Here is a 21,379-nt window from a genome sequence, read left to right on the forward strand (position 1 = left end):
AGTATGGCCACTCTGCTCTCTTTGGGTTATTATTTGCATGGAAAAATCTTTTTTCAATTCTTTCACCTTCATCTTATGTGTGCCCTTAAATCTAAAGTGAGTCTCTTGAGTCTATTTGAGTAGACAGTATATAGTTGGATCTTGTTTTTTGTGTGTCTTTTTATTTTGGAGTTTAACCCACTTACATTTACAGTAATTATTGGTAGAGAAGGGCTTACTATTGCCATTTTGTTAATTATTTTCTGTCTTGTAGTTACCTGGGCCCTCATTCTATCTCTGCTGTCTTCCCTTGTGCTGCTGATTGTTTTGTAGTAACATGCTTTGATTCCTTTCTCATTTTCTTCTGTGTATCTTTGATAGGTATTTTCTTTATGGTTACCAGTGGGCTTACATATAACATAGTTATAATAATCCATTTTAAGCTAACAATAACTTTAATTGCAAACAAATATGCCATCCTTTTACTTATCTCCCCAACGTTTTATTTTATTGATGTCACAAAATACATTTTTTTATGCGTGGAGCCCAATGTGTGGCTTGAACTCATGACCCTGAGATTAAGAGTTGGACGCTTCACTGACTGAGCCACCCAGGTGCCACATAAAATACCTATTTTTATATTAGGTATTCATTAGTATATTTTAATAGTTACAGTTATTATTATACTTTTATATAAAAATATACAAGTTGTTACCAGATAATTTCTATACTATAATTAATTCTATGTTAGAATTTAAATGATTTACAGGCTCCTTGTTACAGTAATACAACATTCTGCATTACCAGGAAGATTTACACAGTTGACCTTTGAACAACATGGGGATTAGGGGTGCTAATGTACAGTCGAAAATCCAAATACAACTTTCAATTCCGCCAAAACTTAACTACTAAGAGCCTTCTGTTGACTGGAAGACTTATGATAACATAAACAGTTGATAAACACATATTTTGTATGTTATATGTATTGTATACTATATTCTTACAATGAAGTAAGATAGAAGAAAATGTCATTAAGAAAATCATAAGGAAAAGAAAATACATTCACGGTACCACAAAATCCACATATAAGTGTACGCGTGTAGTTCAAACCCACGTTGTTCAAGGATCAATTGGACTTTCATATGCTTTTGTACTGTTTAGCATCTTTTTGTTCCCACTTGAAGGACTCACTTTAGAATTTCTTCATTTAAAAATTTTTTAAAAGATTTTTTTTTAAGTAAGCTTCTGCACAGCAAAGGAAACAGTCAAAAAAACTAAGAGGCAGCCCACGGAATGGGAGAAGATATGTGCATATGACACTACAGATAAAAGACTGGTATCCAAGATCTATAAAGAACTCAAACTTAATACATGAAAAACAAATAATCAAATAAAAAATGGGCAGAAGATATGAAAGGACACTTTCCCAATGAAGACACACAAATGGCTAACAGACACATGAAAAAATGTTCAAAATCATTAGCCATCAGGGAAATTCAAATCAAAACCACATTGAGATACCACCTTATGCCAGTTAGAATGGCAAAAATGGACAAGGCAGGAAACAACAAATGTTGGAGAGGATGTGGAGAAAGGGGAACCCTCTTACACTGTTGGTGGGAATGTAAGTTGGTATAGCCACTTTGGAAAACAGTGTGGAGGTCCCTCAAAAAGTGAAAAATTGAGCTACCCTATGACCCAGCAATTGCACTACTGGGTATTTACCCCAAAGATACAGACGTAGTGAAGAGAAGGGCCATATGCACCCCAATGTTCATAGCAGCATTGTCCACAATAGCTAAATTGTGGAAGGAGCCAAGATGCCCTTCAACAGATGAATGGATAAAGATGTGGTCCATATATACAATGGAATATTACTCAGCCATCAGAAAGAATGACTAGCCAACATTTGCAGCAACATGGACGGAACTGGAGGATATTATGCTAAGTGAAATAAGTCAAGCAGAGAAAGACAATTATCATATGGCTTCACTCATTTATGGAACATAAGAATAGCAGGGAGATGGGTAAGAGAAGGAAGGGAAGAATGAATGGGGGGATAAACAGAAGGGGGAATGAACCACGAGAGACTATGGACTCTGGGAAACAAACTAAGGGCTTCAGAGGGGAGGAGGGTGGGGGATTGGGATAGGCCAGTGATGGGTATTAAGGAGGGCACATATTGCATGGACCACTGGGTGTTATACGCAAACAATGAATCATGGAACACTACATCAAAAACTAATGATGTACTATATGGTGACTAACATAACATAATAAAAAATTAAAAAAAAAATTTTTAAGTAAACTCTACACTGAACATGGGGCTCAAACTCACAACCCAAGATCAAAACTTGTCATGCTCTACAGACTAAGCCGGCCAGGAACCCCTCACTTTAGAATTTCTTGTAAGGCAGGTCTAGTGGTGATGCAATCCCTTAGGTTTTGTTTACTTCTTCATTTCTGAAGGATAGTTTTACTGAGTATAGTTTTCTTGGTTGGTGTTTTTTTCTTTTAGTATTTTGAATATATCATTCCATCCCTTTTGGCCTACAGGGTTTCTTTTTTTTTTTTTTTTTAAAGATTTTATTTATTTATTTGACAGAGATAGAGACAGCCAGCGAGAGAGGGAACACAAGCAGGGGGAGTGGGAGAGGAAGAAGCAGGCTCATAGCGGAGGAGCCTGATGTGGGGCTTGATCCCATAACACCGGGATCACGCCCTGAGCCGAAGGCAGGCGCTTAACCGCTGTGCCACCCAGGCGCCCCTGGCCTACAGGGTTTCTGGTGAGAAATCACTGATTTTATGAGGGTTCCCTTATACATGACAAGACACTCTCTTCTTGCTTTTTTCAAAATTCTCTCCGTCTCTTTTGACAAGTTGATTATGTTTCTCTGTATGGATTTCTTTGGGTTCATTATAGTTGAAGTTTGTGGGACTTCTTGAATCTGGATACCCATTTCCTTCCCCAGACTGGCAAATTTTTAGCTATTATTTCTTTAAATAAGCTTTCTGCCCCATTCTCTCTCCTTTTGGGAGTACCATAATGTGTATATTGGTCTATCTGATGGTACTGCATACATCCCTTAGGCTTTCTTCATTCTTTTTCATTCTTTTTCCTTTTTGTTCCTGTGACTGCATGATTTCGGATGACTTGTCTTTGAGTTCACTCATGCTTTCTTCTATTTGATCAAGCCTGCTCTTGAACTCCCATACCTAATTTTTCAGTCCCATCATTGTATTCTTCAGCTCTAAAACTTGTTTTTAAAAGACATTTCTCTTTTGGGGCACCTGGGTGTCTCAGTCGTTAAGTGTCTGCCTTCGGCTCAGGGTGTGATCCCAGGGTCCTGGGATCGAGCCCTGCATCAGGCTCCCTGCTCGGTGGGAAGCCTGCTACTCCCTCTCACACTCCCCTTGCTTGTGTTCCCTCTCTTGCTGGCTGTCTCTCTGTCTGTCAAATAAATAAATAAAATCTTTAAAAAAAATTTCTCTCTATTTTCATTTTGTTTATTCATTGCTTTCTTGAGCTCATTGAACACTTATGATAATTGTTTTGAATTTTTTGTCAGTTAATTCATATACCTGTTTCTTTAAGATTGGTTTCTGGAGATTTATCTTGTTCCTTTGTATGGGCCATGTTTCCCTGTTTCTTTGTGTATCTTATATCTTTGTGTTGGGATCGGCACATTTGAAAAAAAAAGGTAACTCTTCTAGACTTTACATCCTGGCTTTGTAAAAAGGACCAATCACCTTAGCTAGGAAATCTGGGGTCTTCTGAAACCTTTTTGTGGGTGATGTCACTTCTCTGGGCCTGTGTGTACAATTTCTCAATTAGAGAGTTTTATTGGTTTCTTTTAGTTTCTTTTCAGAACATCATAATCTCTTGCTCCCTCTGGTGTCTGTTTGCAACATTGTAAGTTCTCTGGTTCTACAGCAGCAAGCTGCCCTGCTCTCTCTTGTTATCAGGGGCTGCTAGGCATCCAAAGTATGCCAGCTCTCTGTCAGTGCCCTGAGTCAGGTGAGACAGGTATAAGACCCTTGGGCAGCCTTTCAAAAAGCCACAATGCCAGACTCACACTCTATTCCTCTCTCCCTCCTAAAGGAGAGCCCATGAACTGGGGTATTGTCTGCCAGTGGTGAGCTGTACTGGCTTGGGGGAGGGGGTGAACACAAGTAAAATGAAACAGTTCTTACTCATTTCAATGTGGCTATTCTTGGCTTTGAGATTTCCTGAGGGTACTGCAACATCTTAACTGTCTTCTGGAATTATCATAATGGTATTTTGGTCCATATACTGTTAAGTTGGTGTCTCTGTGGGGCAATGAGGGCTGGGACTTCCTGTTCTGCCATCTTGCTCTTTTTGCTGGTGTTTATATTGCCTTCCAGTGTGCATGTCTGGTTTCCTCAAGGAGACATTCTGAAGTTAGAGACTCACTGTTCTGTGCACTGGAAAGATTAAGGCACAGAAAAGATGCTTAACCATGCTTCTAGAATGACAGAAGTAATCTGCTTTAACATATTTAAAAACTCTCATGCTTCTTGGAAAATAATACATCCATGTGAGACTTCATCCTAGATCATGCCTATATAAGTGCACCAATTTTACAGGGCTCCAGATATATTCCCCAAGAGCTTACCCCAAAAATCTTGAATCTCTATTGCAAGGTATACTTTACAGTGCCACCTGTGCTAATTTATCTTTTGTAAAAATCATAACTCAGAATTGTAGAATTTCCACCCTTCCTCAGGGCATATTGAAATCCAATTTCTTCCCAAAACCTCTCTAATGCCCCAAGTTAGAATTCATTCATTAAATATTTAAGGAGCACCTCTTACGTGCCAGGTAGTCTTCTAGGTTGCTTAGGTTCTGTAGCTCTCATGATGTGACAGAACTTCTCACAGCTTTCTCAGTATTTATGTGTGCAAGTTCTTCTTTTCTTAACTGTGGGCTTCTAGAGCAAAGGAACTGTGTCCAATTTACCTCTGTAACTCTGGCATCTGTACAGTGCTTTGCACGTAATTGATATGAAACAGAAGAGTGCTAAAAGAAAGTCTAAGCAGCTAGACCAGAAAAAAAATTCTTCTAAACCATCTCAGTTTGCTAAAGAACCAGAGAAGTTGAAGTGCCTCATTATTAGGTATCTTATAAATCCCACCAGATCTCAATTAGTTAGCTTCTTTGATGCTTCCTTCTCATCCTTCTGGAAACTGTGTTGATGACTATTTTCTATCCATTACTTACAGAGTACTGCAAATTAGTGGTCCATATTTCAGTTACATGGATATCAAACCAGTTATCAAGAAAAATGGAAATGTATTCAAGTGATTTCAAGATACATAAAAGTCACCATCCCTAGCCATCTCTACCCTCTGTCTGCCCAAATTAGGAAACACAATCTCTTCTCCCAAGTGTCACAAAGTCAGCCACAACAGTATTAGAATTGACAGCTAGAGAATAAGGAGCCTAAAAGGAACTGTAAAAACCAGGAAGTGCCACGTATAAGGAAAGGAGGAATAAAATGTGTTTGGCAAACAAATGTCCCAGGATTTCACTTCTGAACTGAGCAAAAAAAAAAACCAAAAAAAAAAAAAAAAAAAAAACCCAAACACCACACAGAATGTGCTGAAATCTATTTGTTGGGAGATTAAAAGCTATTCTGAGTATTAAGAAACCATGAGGTCACAAGCAAGGAAATATTACTTAAAGGAAACTCGGGCTTTCAAAGTAGAGGGAGAGGATCGAGCTACTTACAAGCTTCTGGCACATGGTAGGCACTTAGTAAATGATAGCTATTGTGAAGAGCTAAGGTCTAGCTCAAATGTCCCTCCGTTGTGATGTCTCAAGCTATAAAATGCCTTCCTCTGTGCTCCCACTGTAGTCTGTATAGGCCGCCATCACACTGTTTACTATCTGTTCCCACTCCTACAATGGGATTTCCCAGATGGTGGGGATTATATCCCATGCTTCTCTGGAAGTGGAAATAGTAATAAGCACTTAATTATTTTTTAACAGTATTTTTAAAAAGATTTTATTTATTTATTTGAGAAAGCGAGAGAGCGAGAGCTAGAGAGAGAGCACTCGCATGAGCAGGGAGGAAGGGCAGAGGGAGAAGCAGACTCCCTGCTGAGCAGGGAGCCTGATTCAGGGCTTGATCCTGGGACTCCAAGATTATGACCTGAGCTGAAGGCAGATGCCTAACTGACTGAGCCACCCAGGCACCCCAGTAAGCACTTAATTATTAAGTGAGGGAGTAATAAACTACCTCATATGATATCTCTCAATAAGAATAAGTTTGAACAGAAAAGACTGAAAAGCTAGGATAGAAGATCCTGTCTATAAATCTTCTTACTCATCCCTTCACATTTCAAAGGCCATCTTTTTTGTTACCCGTCCTGTTCAAAGTATATTAATGTCTCTTCTTCCATTACCAATATAGAATAAGTTTCATAGAATATATTCTTCCAGATGATGCAGCATGGAACACAGTGTTTTTTTTTTAATTTTTCACATCTATTTTAAAATAATTTAAACTAAGAGATATGTTTCAAAATCATAGAGTTCTCTTCGTCCAGTATCCCCTACTGTTAATAAATTACAAAACCATACTCTAATTATTGAAAGCAGGAAATTAACATTGAGTCAATAAAATTCACTATTCTGTAGACTTATATGAATTTCCCAGTTTTTCCACTAATGTTCTTTTCCTTATGTAGGATCTCACATTTCATTTACTTGTCAGTACCTCCTCCAACCTGTGACAGTTCTCCACTCTTTGTCTTTCATTACTTGACACTTTTGAAAAGTAGCAGTTATTGTGTGGAATATCTCTCAATTTGGGTTTGAGAGACCTAGGTTTGACTCTCAGCTCTGTGACTTTCTACCTCTGTAGTCTTGGGCAAGCCAACTTCTCTGGGACTCGTTTCCTTGTTGGTAAAATGGGATAATAATACTGACTTTATGTTTAAAAAAATTAAATGAGGCAATATATATTAAAACATCTGGAATATAAGGCCATATAGCAAATGCTAAGTCTTTTCTCCTTGTCCCTGCCTTTCAACTATTTTGAGTAGAATTTTGTGCAAAAATGTCTTACCCATATTTTATAGATAAAACCAAATACAATTTAGCCCTCAAGGATGACTCAGTGTCATGATAAATAGCCACTGCTGTACTGTGTCAACAGTTCTAGGTCTGTGTATTTGTTTTCTCTCACTGTTGACCCCTCCCATCATCAGTATGCCTGCCTGGAAAGGCCTCCTCATTCCCTTTCTGATTCTCAGCTTGAGACATGTGGGGATCCACTTCTCTTTTATATTCATCAATGATACACTAAATCTGCTAAGTGTCAGGCACTGTGTTAGGATCCTGGAGAGGGTGGTAAGTTACTTCCTATCCCTGTTGATTTTATGGCTAACGGGGAAACAGACAAGTAAACAGTTAATTCAAGGTGATCAATTCTATGAATGACTTGATGCCTAGGAGCACACACAAAAAATTCCCAACCTGGACTTGGGGAGAGTCAGGTTAGGGAAGGTTTCATGACAAAGATGCCATTATGTTTCAGTTAAGGTCTGCAGATTGTACAGAAATTAACCAGATAGAGCAGGAAAGAGAGTAAAAGGCATGTTGTTTAGAAACAGGTATTAGAACTATGCGCTGAGTAAAAGTAAATCGGTTCTGAAAAATAAATCTCCTGTGTTGTAAACGTGCAGCTTGAGAGAGATTTTGTGCCAATACCTCAGGGGCTCAGAAACTTCACCAGGAAACTTCTGGCCCTAGGATTGTGTTCTGGAGGCTGTGGCTGACAGACCTGAACCACTGGATATTATACTGAGCTCACCTCTTTCAACATCTGTGAACTGAAGTAAAATTTCAGGCTACAATTGGCTGCTTGTTCCCATTTCAAAAGTATAACAGGTTTGCCCCTTTTTGACATAGGAGTTTCTTGCTTCAAAAAAATAGAAATCAAGGGCCATCAAAAAGTCCTTTATAAACTACCCTTTTAATGGAGTTGGCAAGAGAGGTTTTGAGGCTTTCCCAAGCTTTCTTCCCTTCTACAGCACTCATTCCTGTGGGCTCAGATTTGGCGTGGAGTCCAACTGACTCCAAAGCCCCAGTCTAACCATGTAAATCTATGAACTTGGCAAGTGTTACAAGTATATTATCTGTTAAATATTGGAACTTAGGAGAATCCAATATGAGATTTTCAAATTAAAAGGTTTCTTTGCCAGTCCCTAATTTACTCTCCCCATCATCTTCACTTTTCTTCATCTGGAGGGTAAATAAGCTGAATTCTTTTAGTTTTCTCCACAGGGAATATTTTCCAAACCTTAATTGCTTCTAACTCAAAGCAGTAATATTACATACCGTCAACTGGTGTATCAGGAGGTCCATTAAGAAGGTAATCTTGTTACTAAACAGAACATCGGTGCAATTTTCTGAACAGTTACTGCAGGTGAGGTTGTAAACGTTGATTGCATTGCAGAGAGACCTAATAGAAGGAGAGAAACACCATTTGTAAAACTTGAGTAGCTCTTCTCTATACAATTTAAAATACATGAAATGAATGGTGCAAAAGCAACAGGCACAGGATGGAAATCACTCTGAAAACAAAAAAAGCCTAATATTAGGTACAAGGCCCAAGACCTAGATATAAAAGCTTGTAATTTTTAATCCAAAATCGGGTGTTTGTTAGTATCTAATACTTGTCTCTTACTAATTTCTTAGTTACATAGCAGATAATGGAAATGTATTTAATAGTCTATCTGATAATGTCTTTTATAATTTACATTTACTTAGTTAAGATATAGTGCAATATTGGTTTCTGCAGAATTCAGCGACTCATTACTTATATACAACACCCAGTGCTCATCACAAGTGCCCTCTTCTTAAAAAAATTTTTCAATAGCTTTTATTCATCTATTTGAGAGAGACAGAGATAGTGACAGAGATAGCGAGAGAGAGCACGAGCAGGGAGGCGAGGGAGAAGCAGGCTCCCCACTGAGCAGAAGCCCGACTTGAGGGTCGATCCTAGGACTCTGAGATCATGACCTGAGCTGAAGGCAGATGCTCAACCAACTGAGCCACCCAGGCACACCAACTATTTTTTTTTAATATTTATTTGAGAGAGAGTGAGAGAGAGAGAGAGCATGCACATGAGGTGGGAAGAGGGACAGAGGAGAGGAGGAGAGAGAATTTCCAGCAGACTCCCAGCTGAGGGAGGAGCCTGACGTGCGGACCGATCCCATGACCCTAGGATCATGATCCTAGCTGAAATCAAGAGTCAGGTGCTCAACAGGCTGAGCCACCCAGGCGCCCCACAGCAAGTGCCCTCTTTAACACCCATTACCCATCGAGCTCATGCCCACCCACCTCCATCCATCAATCCTCAGTTTGTTCTCTATCATTAAGAGTCTCTTATGGTTTGTTTCCCTCTCTCCTTCCCCCCCACCCATATGTTCATATGTTTTCTTTCTTAAATTCCACATATGAATGAGATTATATGGTATTTGTCTTTCTCTGACTCATTTCACTTAGCATAATATACTCTAGCTTCATCCATGTTGTTGCAAATGGCAAGATTTCATTCTTTTTGATGGTTGTATAATCCTGTGTGTGTGTGTGAGATTCCATGTGTGTGTACACACACACACACACACACACACACACACACACACACCCCATATCCTCTATATCCATTGTCTTAATAACCTAAGATTAGGTACCTATCACCCAGGAACTCTGGGACCTAGAACTTTGGATAATACATGAAACAAAGGTCTGTCAAAACTCCTCTTTCCAGATCTCTTGGCCTCAGATAAAGGCAGATGAAGGAAGAAGGGAGAGGAGAAACTAGAGGCTTTCCCTCTGTGATAAGAACTGCAGAGTTCTGAGGCAGAGTACCCGGCTTGCTTGGAAACTGCATGGACATGGATTCAGAGTGCCTTAACACAGGAAAACCTAGAAGAGTACAACAGTGTAAGGTCAAACTTATCAAAGAAATGTTTTCCTCTTAGGGGATAAAACAAATTTATATGCCATCATTCAAAGAAACTTTTGGAGCCACAAATTCAATGGGCACTCTTCTGGGTACTCTGAAGACTATGTTTAAAACCTGCATTGCCTGAGTGATCAATGTGGATTCTGGCCTGTCTAAATAAATTTCCTGCTTAAGTCCTATGTACAAATGTTTTGATGTAGTCTATTAGAACCAATCCTGTAGGACAATGATCCTACAGGACCAGAAGCATCAATATCACCTGGGAATTTCTTAGAAATGCGAATTCTCAGGCACCATCCCAGACCCGCTAAATAGAAACTCTGCAGGTAGAGCCCAGCAATGTGTGCTTTAACAAATTCTGTGGGTAATTCAGATGCACCTTCAAGTCAGAGACCCACTGCTCTAGAATAGAGGCTCTACAGTTTGAGCATTGGAATCCCCTATAGATCTTTAAAAATACATACTTGCCTGAGTTCCTCCCCTGGAGATGCCAATTGGGTGAGTTCCAGACATCTGCATGTTTCAAAACAAAGTTAAGAACTACAGGCTGAAGAACCACTATGTGGTTCATCTAACAAATTCATCTAACAAATATCTAAGTGCCTATGATTTTTCATGCATGGCTAGGTGAACAAAACAGCCAAGCTCTCTGTCCTCATGTAGGAGAGAGACAGTGAGAGAGCCCCTGTTGTACTTGTGATTTTCTGTTTGTCCGATTAGTTGGACCTTGCTTCATATAATTGATAGGTTCCTAAACCCTGGGCATAAGAGTATAATGGTTAAGAGCAGCGACACTAGAATAAGATACATCTAGGTTAGAATTCCAGTTCTGCCATTTGAGATTTTAGGAAGTTACATCTTAGTATTAGTAAATTAACATCTTAGCATTAATAAATTAGTAAATTAACATCTTAGTATCCATTTTCTCACCTATAAAACTAGGATAAAAATACACAGACTTCACATAGGCATCATGAAGATTAAATGAGACAATACATGTAAAGTACTCAGGAAAGTGCCTGGCACATGGTTAAAAAGAAGTGCTAGGCTTTATTTGGGTTACTAATCTTATTATTTTTGTTATGAATAAAGCACAAATGAAATGTTAATAAATTAAATCAAATTAAAGCATACTATAAAAGCTATTATATCCAGGATCATGAAACACATTGTTTCCTAAATGTCTTCATGGTACACTGGCATGAATGATGAAAGGACTCTAGGCTGCAGGGCACCAGGAGGAGGCTAAACTTTGTCTAGCTTCACTCAATCCCTGAGGACTGTACAGAAAAACCTTGGCTCATTTATGATACATTATTTACAGGCTCTACTTAGCAAGTACTTCACAAATGCAAATCAGCACCATTTCATTTATCAGATAATATATCTAGATGTTGCAAAATAGTGCTTTTCTTTTTAATTAAAAATAACTTGTATTTATGATAAAATTTTTTTTATTAATTTTATTTTTAAAAAAATAGGTTCCACACTCAACATGGGGCTTGAACTCATGAATATTCTCCATGACATTCAATATTCTGTAATAATAGTCTTCAGTTTTTTTTTTTTTAAGCAGCAGAAGGCTTTCTTACTCAGAAGATTAAAAGCTTACAAAATCTTGGGGGGAGGAGTTAAGATGGCAGAGAAGTAGGGGCCCCTTTATCAGCCGGTCCCCTGAGTTGAGTTGGATAGGTACCAGACCAGCCTGAACATCCATGGAATCAGCATGAGATGCAGGAAGATACATCTGGATCTCTACAAATGAACATCTCCAGCGATAATATTGAGGTACGAAGCGGAGAGCCATGAAACCATGCACAGATATCGGAAGATAAAAGGAAGGGGGAGGGAGCCGACCCGTTCGGGCGCCGGGAAGCGGTAGCCACCTGCTCAGGGGAGCGGGCGGACTCGCGGACCGGCACCCGCTAGAAAACAGACTGGGACCATGAGCGGGGAGAGCACGCCACCAGACTGAAATGGAGCTCCGGAGCTCCGGTGTGCTCACTGGAACCAGACTGAGACCGGGAGCTCCGGGAGCATGTGGGGCCGGCTGGCGGTCTTAGAAACACAAAGGACAGAGCTGTGCTGGCCCTGGAACTGAGGGCTGGGATGCCGGGTGTGGAGCGCACATCCCGGGACGCTGCAGGGTTGAGCAGCACAAACAGTAACAGAGTTAAAGTGGCCAGAACATCAGTGGAGAACGGTCCGCGATCCCTGTGTTCTGAGACAGAGGCTGAGATTTGGCCACTGATGCTCTGACTCTCAGAAGAGGCACAGCAAACCGCCAGGGAAAGCCGCCAGAGAACAAAAGCCTGGAAATACCAGCTCACAGTGTGTCCACCCCCATCCCCCCTCGCAGGGGACATGGAGACTCTACCCAAACAGGGTTGCCTGAGTATCGATGTGGCAGGCCCCTCCCCCAAAAGGCAGGCTGAAAAATCAAGAAGCCCACATCCCTAAGATCCCTATAAAACAAGTGCGCACTCCCTGGATCCCCAATAATTTGGGCTCTGGACAACCCCGCAACCTCTCCTCATCAGAATGACAAGGAGAAATCACCCCCAGCAAAGAAAAGACAATGAGTCTGTGACCTCTGCCACAGAACTAATGGATATGGATATAAACAAATTATCAGAAATGGAATTCAGAGTAACAATGGTCAAGATGATGTGTAGACTTGAAAAAAGAATTAACGAAAATGTTAATGAGAAAATAGAGTCTCTAAGGGCGGAAATGAGAGCGAATCTGGCAGAAATTAAAAATTCCATGAGCCAAAAGCAGTCAAAACTAGAGGCTCTGATGGCCAGGGTGAATGAGGCAGAAGAACATATCAGCGAATTGGAGGATGGGTTAGTAGAAGACAAAGCTAAAATAGAATCTGGGCTCAAAAAAAATCACGCACAGGAATGTAGGTTACGGGAGATTACTGAGTCAATGAAACGTTCCAATGTCAGAATCATCGGCACCCCGAGGGGGTGGAGAAAAACAGAGGTCTAGAAGAGATATTTGAACAAATTGTAGCTGAAAACTTCCCTAATCTAGCAAAGGAAACAAGCATTCGTGTCCAAGAGGCAGAGAGGACCCCTCCCAAGCTCAACCACGACAAACCTACACCACGTCACGTCATAGTGCATTCGCAAATATTAGATCCAAGGATACAATACTGAAAGCGGCCAGGGCAAAGAAATTTCTCACGTACCAAGGCAAAGGTATCAGTATTACGTCAGACCTGTCTACACAGACCTGCAAAGAAAAAGGGTTGGGGAGGCATTTTTAAAGCTCTTTCAGAGAAAAACATGCAGCCAAGGATCCTCTATCCAGCAAGGCTGTCATTCAGAACTGATTGAGAGATGAAGACCTTCCAGAATCGCCACTCATTGACCAATTTCGTAACCACGAAACCAGCCCTACAGGAGATATTAAGGGGGGTTCTATAAAAGTAAAAAGGCCCCAAGAGTGATACAGAACAGAAAGTCACAGTCTATAGAAACAAAGACTTTACTGGCAACATGGCATCATTAAAATCATATCTCTCAATAATCAGTCTCAATGTAAATGGTCTAAATGCTCCCATAAATGCCACAGGGTTGCAGATTGGATAAAAAGACATAACCCATCCATTTGCTATCTACAAGAGACTCATTTTGAACCTAAAGATACATTCAGACTGAAAGTAAAGGGATGGAATGCCATCGTTCACGTCAATGGACCTTAAAAAAAAGCTGGGGTAGCAATTCTCATATCAGACAGATTGGATTTTAAACTAAAGACTATAGTTAGAGACACAGAAGGGCACTATATTATTCTTAAAGGATTTATCCAACAAGTGGATATGACAATTATAAATATCTATGCCCCCAACAGGGGAGCAGCAAGATACACAAGCCAACTCTTAACCAGAATAAAGAGACATACAGATAAAAATACGTTAATAGTAGGGGACCTCAACACTCCACTATCAGCAATAGACAGAGCACTGGAGCAGAAAACCAACATAGAAACAAGAGCTTTGAATGGCATACTCGACGAGTTGGACGCATAGATATATATAGAACACTACACCCCAGAACCAAAGAATACTCATTCTATTCTAATGTCCATGGAACATTCTCAAGAATAGACCATGTTCTGGGTCACAAAACAGGTCTCAACTGATACCAAAAGACTGAAATTATTCCCTGCATATTCTCAGACCACAACGCTCTGAAATTGGAACTCAACCACAAGGAAAAATTTGGAAGAAACTCAAACACTTGGCAACTAAGAACCATCCTGCTCAGGAATGATTTGATAAACCAGGAAATCAAAAATCAATTTAAACAATTTATGGAGACCAACGAGAATGAAAACACAATGGTCCAAAACCTATGGGATACTGCAAAGGCAGTCCTATGGGGGAAATACATAGCCATCCTCACCTCACTCAAAAGAATAGAAAAATTTTAAATGCAGTTTTTATATTCTCACCTCAAGAAGTTGGAACAGCAACAGAACGCCAGGCCTAATCTATGCACGAGGAAGCAGTTGACCAAGATTAGAGCAGAAATCAATGAATTAGAAACCAGGACTACAATAGAGCAGATCAACAGAACTAGAAGCCGGTTCTTTGAGAGAATCAATAAAATTGACAGACCACTGGCAAGACTTATCCAAATAATAGAGAAAGGACCCAAATTAAGAAAATTATGAATGAAAAAGGAGAGGTCACAACCAACACCAATGAAATTGGAAGGATTATTAGAAACTTTTATCAACAGCTTTATGCCAATAAATTAAGCAATCTGGAAGAGATGGAGGACTTCCTGGAAACCTATAAACTACCAAGACTGAAACAGGAAGAAATTGATTTTTCAAACAGGCCAATTAATTATGAAGGGATTGAAACAGTGATAAATAACATTCCAAAAAACAAAACTCCAGGCCCAGACGATTTTCCTGGGGAATTCTACCAAACATTGAAAGAAGAAATAACACCTATTCTCCTAAAGCTATTTCAAAAAACAGAAACAGAAGGAAAACTACCAAACACATTCTATGAGGCCAATATTAGCTTGATCCCCAAACCACGCAAAGACCCCATCGAAAAGGAGATTTACAGACTGATTTCCCTAATGAATATGGACGCCAAAATCCTCAACAAGATCCTGGCTAATAGAATCCAACAGTACATTAAAAGGATTATCCATCATGACCAAGTGGGATTCATCCCTGGGATGCAAGCGTGGTTCAACATTCACAAATCAATCAGTGTCATAGATTTTATCTGGAAGGAAAAATTCAAAAATCATATGATTCTCTCAATAGATGCAGAAAAAGCGTTTGACAAAATACAGCATCCTTTCCTGAGTAAAACCCTTCAGAGTGTAGGGATAGAGGGTACATTCCTCAATCTCATAAAAATCATCTATGAAAAGCCTACAGCAAATATCATTCTCAAGGGGAAAAGCTGGAAGCTTTTCCCTTAAGATCAGGAACACGACAAGGATGCCCACTCTCGCCACTATTATTCAACATACTACTAGAAGTCCTCGCAACAGCAATCAGACAACAAAAAGGGATAAAAGGTATCCAGATCAGCAAAGAAGAAATCAAACTGTTTCCCTTCGGAGATGACATGATACTCTATATGGAAAACCCAAAAGAATCCACTCCCAAACTATTAGAAGTTATAGAGCAGTTCAGTAATGTGGCGGGATACAAAATCAATGCTCAGAAATCAGTTGCATTTCTATACACGAATAATGAGACTGAAGAAAGAGAAATTAGGGAATCCATCCCATTTACAATAGCACCAAAAACCATACGTTACCTTGGAATTAACTTAACCAGAGACGTAAAGGATCTATATTCTATATTCTAGAAAATATAAATCACTCTTGAAAGACATTGAAGAAGACACAAAAAGATGGAAAAATATTCCATGCTCATGGATCGGAAGAATTAACATAGTTAAAATGTCCATGCTACCCAGAGCAATCTATACTTTCAATGCTATCCCGATCAAAATACCGAGGACATTTTTTGAAAGAACTGGAACAAATAGTCCTTAAATTTGTATGGAACCAGAAAAGGCCCCGAATCACCAAGGAACTGTTGAAAAGGAAAAACAAAGCTGGGGGCATCACAATGCCGGATTTCGAGCTGTACTACAAAGCTGTGATCACAAAGACAGCATGGCACCGGCACAAAAACAGACACATAGACCAATGGAACAGAAGAGAGAACACAGAAATGGACCCTCGGCTCTTTGGGCAACTAATCTTTGATAAAGCAGGAAAAAACATCCAGTAGAAAAAAGTCTCTTCAATAAATGGTGCTGGGCAAATTGGACAGCTACATGCAAAAGAATGAAACTTGACCACTCTCTCACACCATACACAAAGATAAACTCCAAATGCGTGAAAGACCTCATATGTGAGACAGGAATCCATCAAAATCCTAGAGGAGAACATAGGCAGCACCCTCTACCACATCGGCCAAAGCAACCTTTTTCATGACACATCTCCAAAGGCAAGAGAAACAAAAGATAAAATGAAGTTGTGGGACTTCATCAAGATAAAAAGCTTCTGCACAGCCAAGGAAACGGTCAAAAAAACTAAGAGGCAGCCCACGGAATGGGAGAATATATTTGCAAATGATGCTACAGATAAAAGACTGGTATCCAAGATCATCAAAGAACTTCTCAAACTCAATAAGCGAGAAACAAATAAACAAATCATAAAATGGGCAGAAGATATGAACAGACACTTTTCCAATGATGACATACAAATGGCTAACAGACACATGAAAAAATGTTCAAAATCATTAGCCATCAGGGAAATTCAAATCAAAACCACACTAAGATACCACCTTATGCCAGACAGAATGTCAAAAATTGACAAGGCAAGAAACAACAATTGCTGGAGAGGATGTGGAGAAAGGGGATCCCTCCTACATTGTTGGTGGGAATGCAAGTTGGTACAGCCACTCTGGAAAACAGTGTGGAGGTCCCTTAAAAAGTTAAAAATTGAGCTACCCTATGACCCAGCAATTGCACTACTGGGCATCTACCCCAAAGATACAGACGTAGTGAAGGACCATATGCACCCCAATGTTCATAGCAGCATTGTGCACAATAGCTAAATCGTGGAAGGAACCGAGATGCCCTTCAACAGATGACTGGATTAAGAAGTTGTGGTCCATATATACAATGGAATATTACTCAGCTATCAGAAAGAACGAGGTCTCAACATGTGCTGCAACATGGACGGCACTGGAGGAGATAATGCTAAGTGAAATAAGTCAAGCAGAGAAAGACAATTATGATTTCTCTAATCTATGGAACATAAGATCTAGGATGATCGGTAGGGGAAGAAAGAGATAAAGAAAGGGGGGTAATCAGAAAGGGGAATGAAGCATGAGAGACTATGGACTCTGAGAAACAAACTGAGGGCTTCAGAGGGGAGGAGGTGGGGGAATGGGATAGACTGGTGATGGGTACTAAGGACGGCACGTATTGCATGGTGCACTGGGTGTTATATGCAACTAATGAATCATCAAACTTTACATCAGAGCCCAGGGATGTACTGTATGGTGACTAACATAATATAATAAAAAAACATTAAAAAGAAAAGCTTACAAAATCTTGAGGTGCCTGGCTGGCTCAGTCAGAGGTGCATGAGACTCTTGATCTTAGGGTCATGATTTCAAGCCCCACATTGGGTGTAGAGATTACTTAACTAAAAATAAACTAAAAAAAAATCCTACAAAATCTTAGATGGTTAAACCACAGAACTGAGAAAACCAGAATTGCTCTGACTGAAGCAGAAGTGGGGAACCCAGGCCCTGCTCTGTTCCCTCCTCTCAAAAAGCCTTGAAGGGTTCTTCAGAGACCTGAGGGTGTGTTCCCACTAAGTGTAGTAAAAACTACTGAGCTTTGAGGTAATTCCAATGTACCTTTGTAACTTTTTGATTAGGAATGACAACCATAGTACAACAGACACAAAAAAGGTATATGGTGAAAATCATCTCCCACTTTCTTATGTCCCTCAGCCACCTAGTTTCCCACCTTAGAAATCACCATGGTTACTAGCTTCATATCCTTCCAGGCATAATCTATTCACACCGAAGAGTTTTTTTTCCCCCTGTACACATATTATACAAAATTTGGAGGTTGAACTGAGTCAAGGTCATCTTCCTGTGGCTCTTGGCTCTGGTTGGTATTAAACAAGATTTGGAAATATGAGGCTTTCCTGCAGAAGCATTCTAGGTTTCATTTTCCAGCTTCTGGGGGTCAAGCAGCAGTGAGATTGCGCTACTTTATTTGATTTCCTAATCTCTGATCTGTACCCGTTCTGTGGTTTCCTGGGTGTGAGAGACAATTGCGTATAGCATTAAGTTATTTCCTTCCCAACTTGTGTTGGCCTCAGAGGGAGCAGAGCCCCCAGTGGATATGTTTGGTATACATTTGGTATTGTTCTGGAGTCAACCCAGAGGTCTACAATAGCTTCCAACAATTTTGTAAGCATTAAATTCCTTTTCTGATTACAATACTTACACTGACAAATACCGCATGATTTTAAAAGGATGAAAAGTGTTATACTAAGAATATAACATTTCCCCCCCCCAATCAATCCCTTACCATTTTTGTGTTCAACTTTCAATGTTATAAATAGTTTTGATTTAATAGTCTTTTAGTTACAAGCCACAGGGAGAAAGCTCTGGTTGACTTAAACAGAAAGGAAATTAATTGATAGGCTATTGTGTATATTGTAAGATTTAGAAAACACAGGCACAGAAGTTACACAGCCAGGACCAATACCCAAATCACACATTACTAAATAGATCTGATGATAAAACCAGCAGGCACCATATGCCACAGCTTGAACTTACACTGTGACTTTGGACGCCAGATGCATCTTTCTCCAATTGTCAAAAGAACAGACTCTGGGATCTCCTTACTTCTTTATCAGCTTCAGAGTAGAAGCCTGGAATAGGTGTACCTGGTTGTGAAGCTTAGGTCTCATGCCTATAGCCTAGACATAATGAAAACTGGGAAGCAATTCTCAGGTTCTACAGTGGGAGGGCTACCTTATATGCATGGGAACTCAGCAAACATAGGATGTGCTCAATGGCATATTTTGTGCTCGTAACAGTTGTACCAAAAATATCATTCTGGTTCCTTGGGATAAATTTCCAGTAACGACAATTTGGGTAAAAGGATATGAACATTTTTAAGATTTCTGATAGACAACTGCCAAATTCAAATTGCCCTGCGGGGAAAAAAATATTTTAAACTGATTTATACTCCCAGAAAAAGTTTCTCCATGCTTTTCCCAAAACTGGATAATCTCATTAAAAAAATCTTTACCAATTTGACAGCTAAAAATAGTATTTTTGAAGATTGCATTTCTTTTATTACTAGTGTGATTAAAGACCTTTACATGTGCTTATATTGGCCATGTATATTTATAATTTCTTGAATTATCATTGGGTACCTTCTACCCATTTTTCTATTGGGGGGATTTGTCTTTTTCTTACTGATTTATAAGTATCTTTGTCAATAATAAAGATGTTAACCTTTGATCACTGTATCTTGAAAATAAATATTCCAATTTGTTATCTAAACTTAATTTTATCATAAAGAATATTTTCATTTTTATTGGATAAAATCTGTCAGACTTTCCTTTAGTGCATCTGAGTTTTGTGTCAGACTTAGAAGGACTTTCCACTTCAAGATTTTAAAAATATTCTCTTCAACTTACTTTTGGTACTTCCTTAGATTTCACACTTAAATCCATGATATAAAATTGAGTGTGGGAAAAGATATAGGGGAGGAATTTACTGGATTTTTTTTCAAAATGAAGTTGCCATCCATACTCATCTTTTTGTCAATTATTCTTGTCCTCTAAAAATTTTTTATTGGAGGTTTTTATCTTTTTCTTAATGATTTAGAAGGGTTCTCTCATTAATATAGTAAAGAGTTAACACATATTAGTATTTTTTCCAGTTTATCCACCGCCTTTCATTTTTCTCATAATTTTTACAGTATTTTTTTATGTACTGAAGTGAAACAATTTTATGTACTTCAACAATTTTTTCTTTGTGGTTTTTTTCTTCCCTTCTCTTGATTGTTTAAAAAGTTCTTCCTCACTATGAGATGGGGTAGCTGGATACATTTGTATCCAGCCCTTTGTATTTATTTTTTCTTGAATTATCACCATGTGTAGTAATTTTATGGCTTTATAACTCACTGTCAAATCATTTGGAATTTATTTTGGCATGTAGTGGGAGCCAGAAGCCTAAATTTACCAACCCCATCCTTTAATAGGTTATTGAGAAATTCACCTTTTCTCTACTGGCTTGAAATTGTATCTTTATCATAACTAAATACAGGATATATTCCCTGGTTTCCTACTGTAATTGATAATTTCATCAAGCACTGTGCAATATTACATGGTTTTGTGTACTGTAGCTTTATAATAGGATTAAAATATAAAATTGTAGATCCCTAAAGACTTGAAAATAAGACTGTTACATTTAGAATGCCGTATGGAACCTTATAGCTTTATAATTGTATCCTATTTTTCCTTTTTGTTTTGATCTATAATTTTTATACCCTTGATTTTTAATTTCTATTTTTCTGTCTTATTCAATAAATACAACTTGTCTACAATCATTTGTAGGATATCATAAAGCATCCATAAACATACCCATAAAAACACAAGGTATAAGATTTTGTCCTAATGCTCTTTGTATTTTAAAGAAAATGCACTTACTGGTAAAGTGTGGAATGTGCATCTATATAATCTTTTGCTCACAAAACTCCCCCAAGAAACTTCCACAAAGAAACTACTTTCTGCTGGGAAAAAAGGGGGGTACCAAAAATCTCAGGGTCAGGAAAAACTTGTCCACTCAGTAAAACTTGTTTGAAAGACAACCTCTATTTGAAAAGCACCTGTCTTAGAAAGATCACTTCTTTGAACCCAGCCTGGGTGGTCTGCTCAACGAGCTTTCCCTGTAATTTAAAACTCAGATGACTAGAAGCATTTTTCTAACATCAAACAGAAAGCCCCAGATTTTAAAAGTATCTTCTGAGAAGACATTAAAATCTTACTGTCCATTCTGTCAAAAGTACACTGTGGCTGGGCTGAGATAAGGGCTTTGTGTCCCAAATGATCATGACTACATGAATGAATCTTATGTCAGTAAGTCTTCTCACTGAAAATGTTGCCTCTGAGAAACAGAGGACAGAAAATTAATCACAAAACTGGGTATTTTGGCAATAAGTAACATATTTATATACAAAAAGGAAAGTAGTAGAAAACAAGTATAGTACAACTCAGACATTAAGATTAGTACTTATACATTATGAAATAAACAGAAAAGCCCCAGGTGGTTGTAGCCTAAGAGGATTTGAT

General features: G+C 38.9%; 1 protein-coding gene across 8 annotated transcripts in view; it reads right to left on the reverse strand.

Annotated features, from left to right (window-relative positions):
• Positions 1–21,379, reverse strand: part of SCAPER (S-phase cyclin A associated protein in the ER) — a 514,000-nt gene that overhangs the window by 124,427 nt on the left and 368,194 nt on the right. For all 8 annotated transcript variants that reach the window (XM_045795116.2, XM_045795115.2, XM_087856756.1 and 5 more), the window contains one exon: positions 8,348–8,471. In XM_045795116.2, coding sequence (XP_045651072.2) covers positions 8,348–8,471 — 124 coding nt within the window. The remainder of the gene's footprint in view (positions 1–8,347; positions 8,472–21,379) is intronic.

This window comes from Ursus americanus, chromosome 28 (genome assembly GCF_024610735.1).
Source record: "Ursus americanus isolate L20-20 chromosome 28, mUrsAme1.1.p, whole genome shotgun sequence".
Classification (NCBI taxonomy): Eukaryota; Metazoa; Chordata; class Mammalia; order Carnivora; family Ursidae; genus Ursus; species Ursus americanus.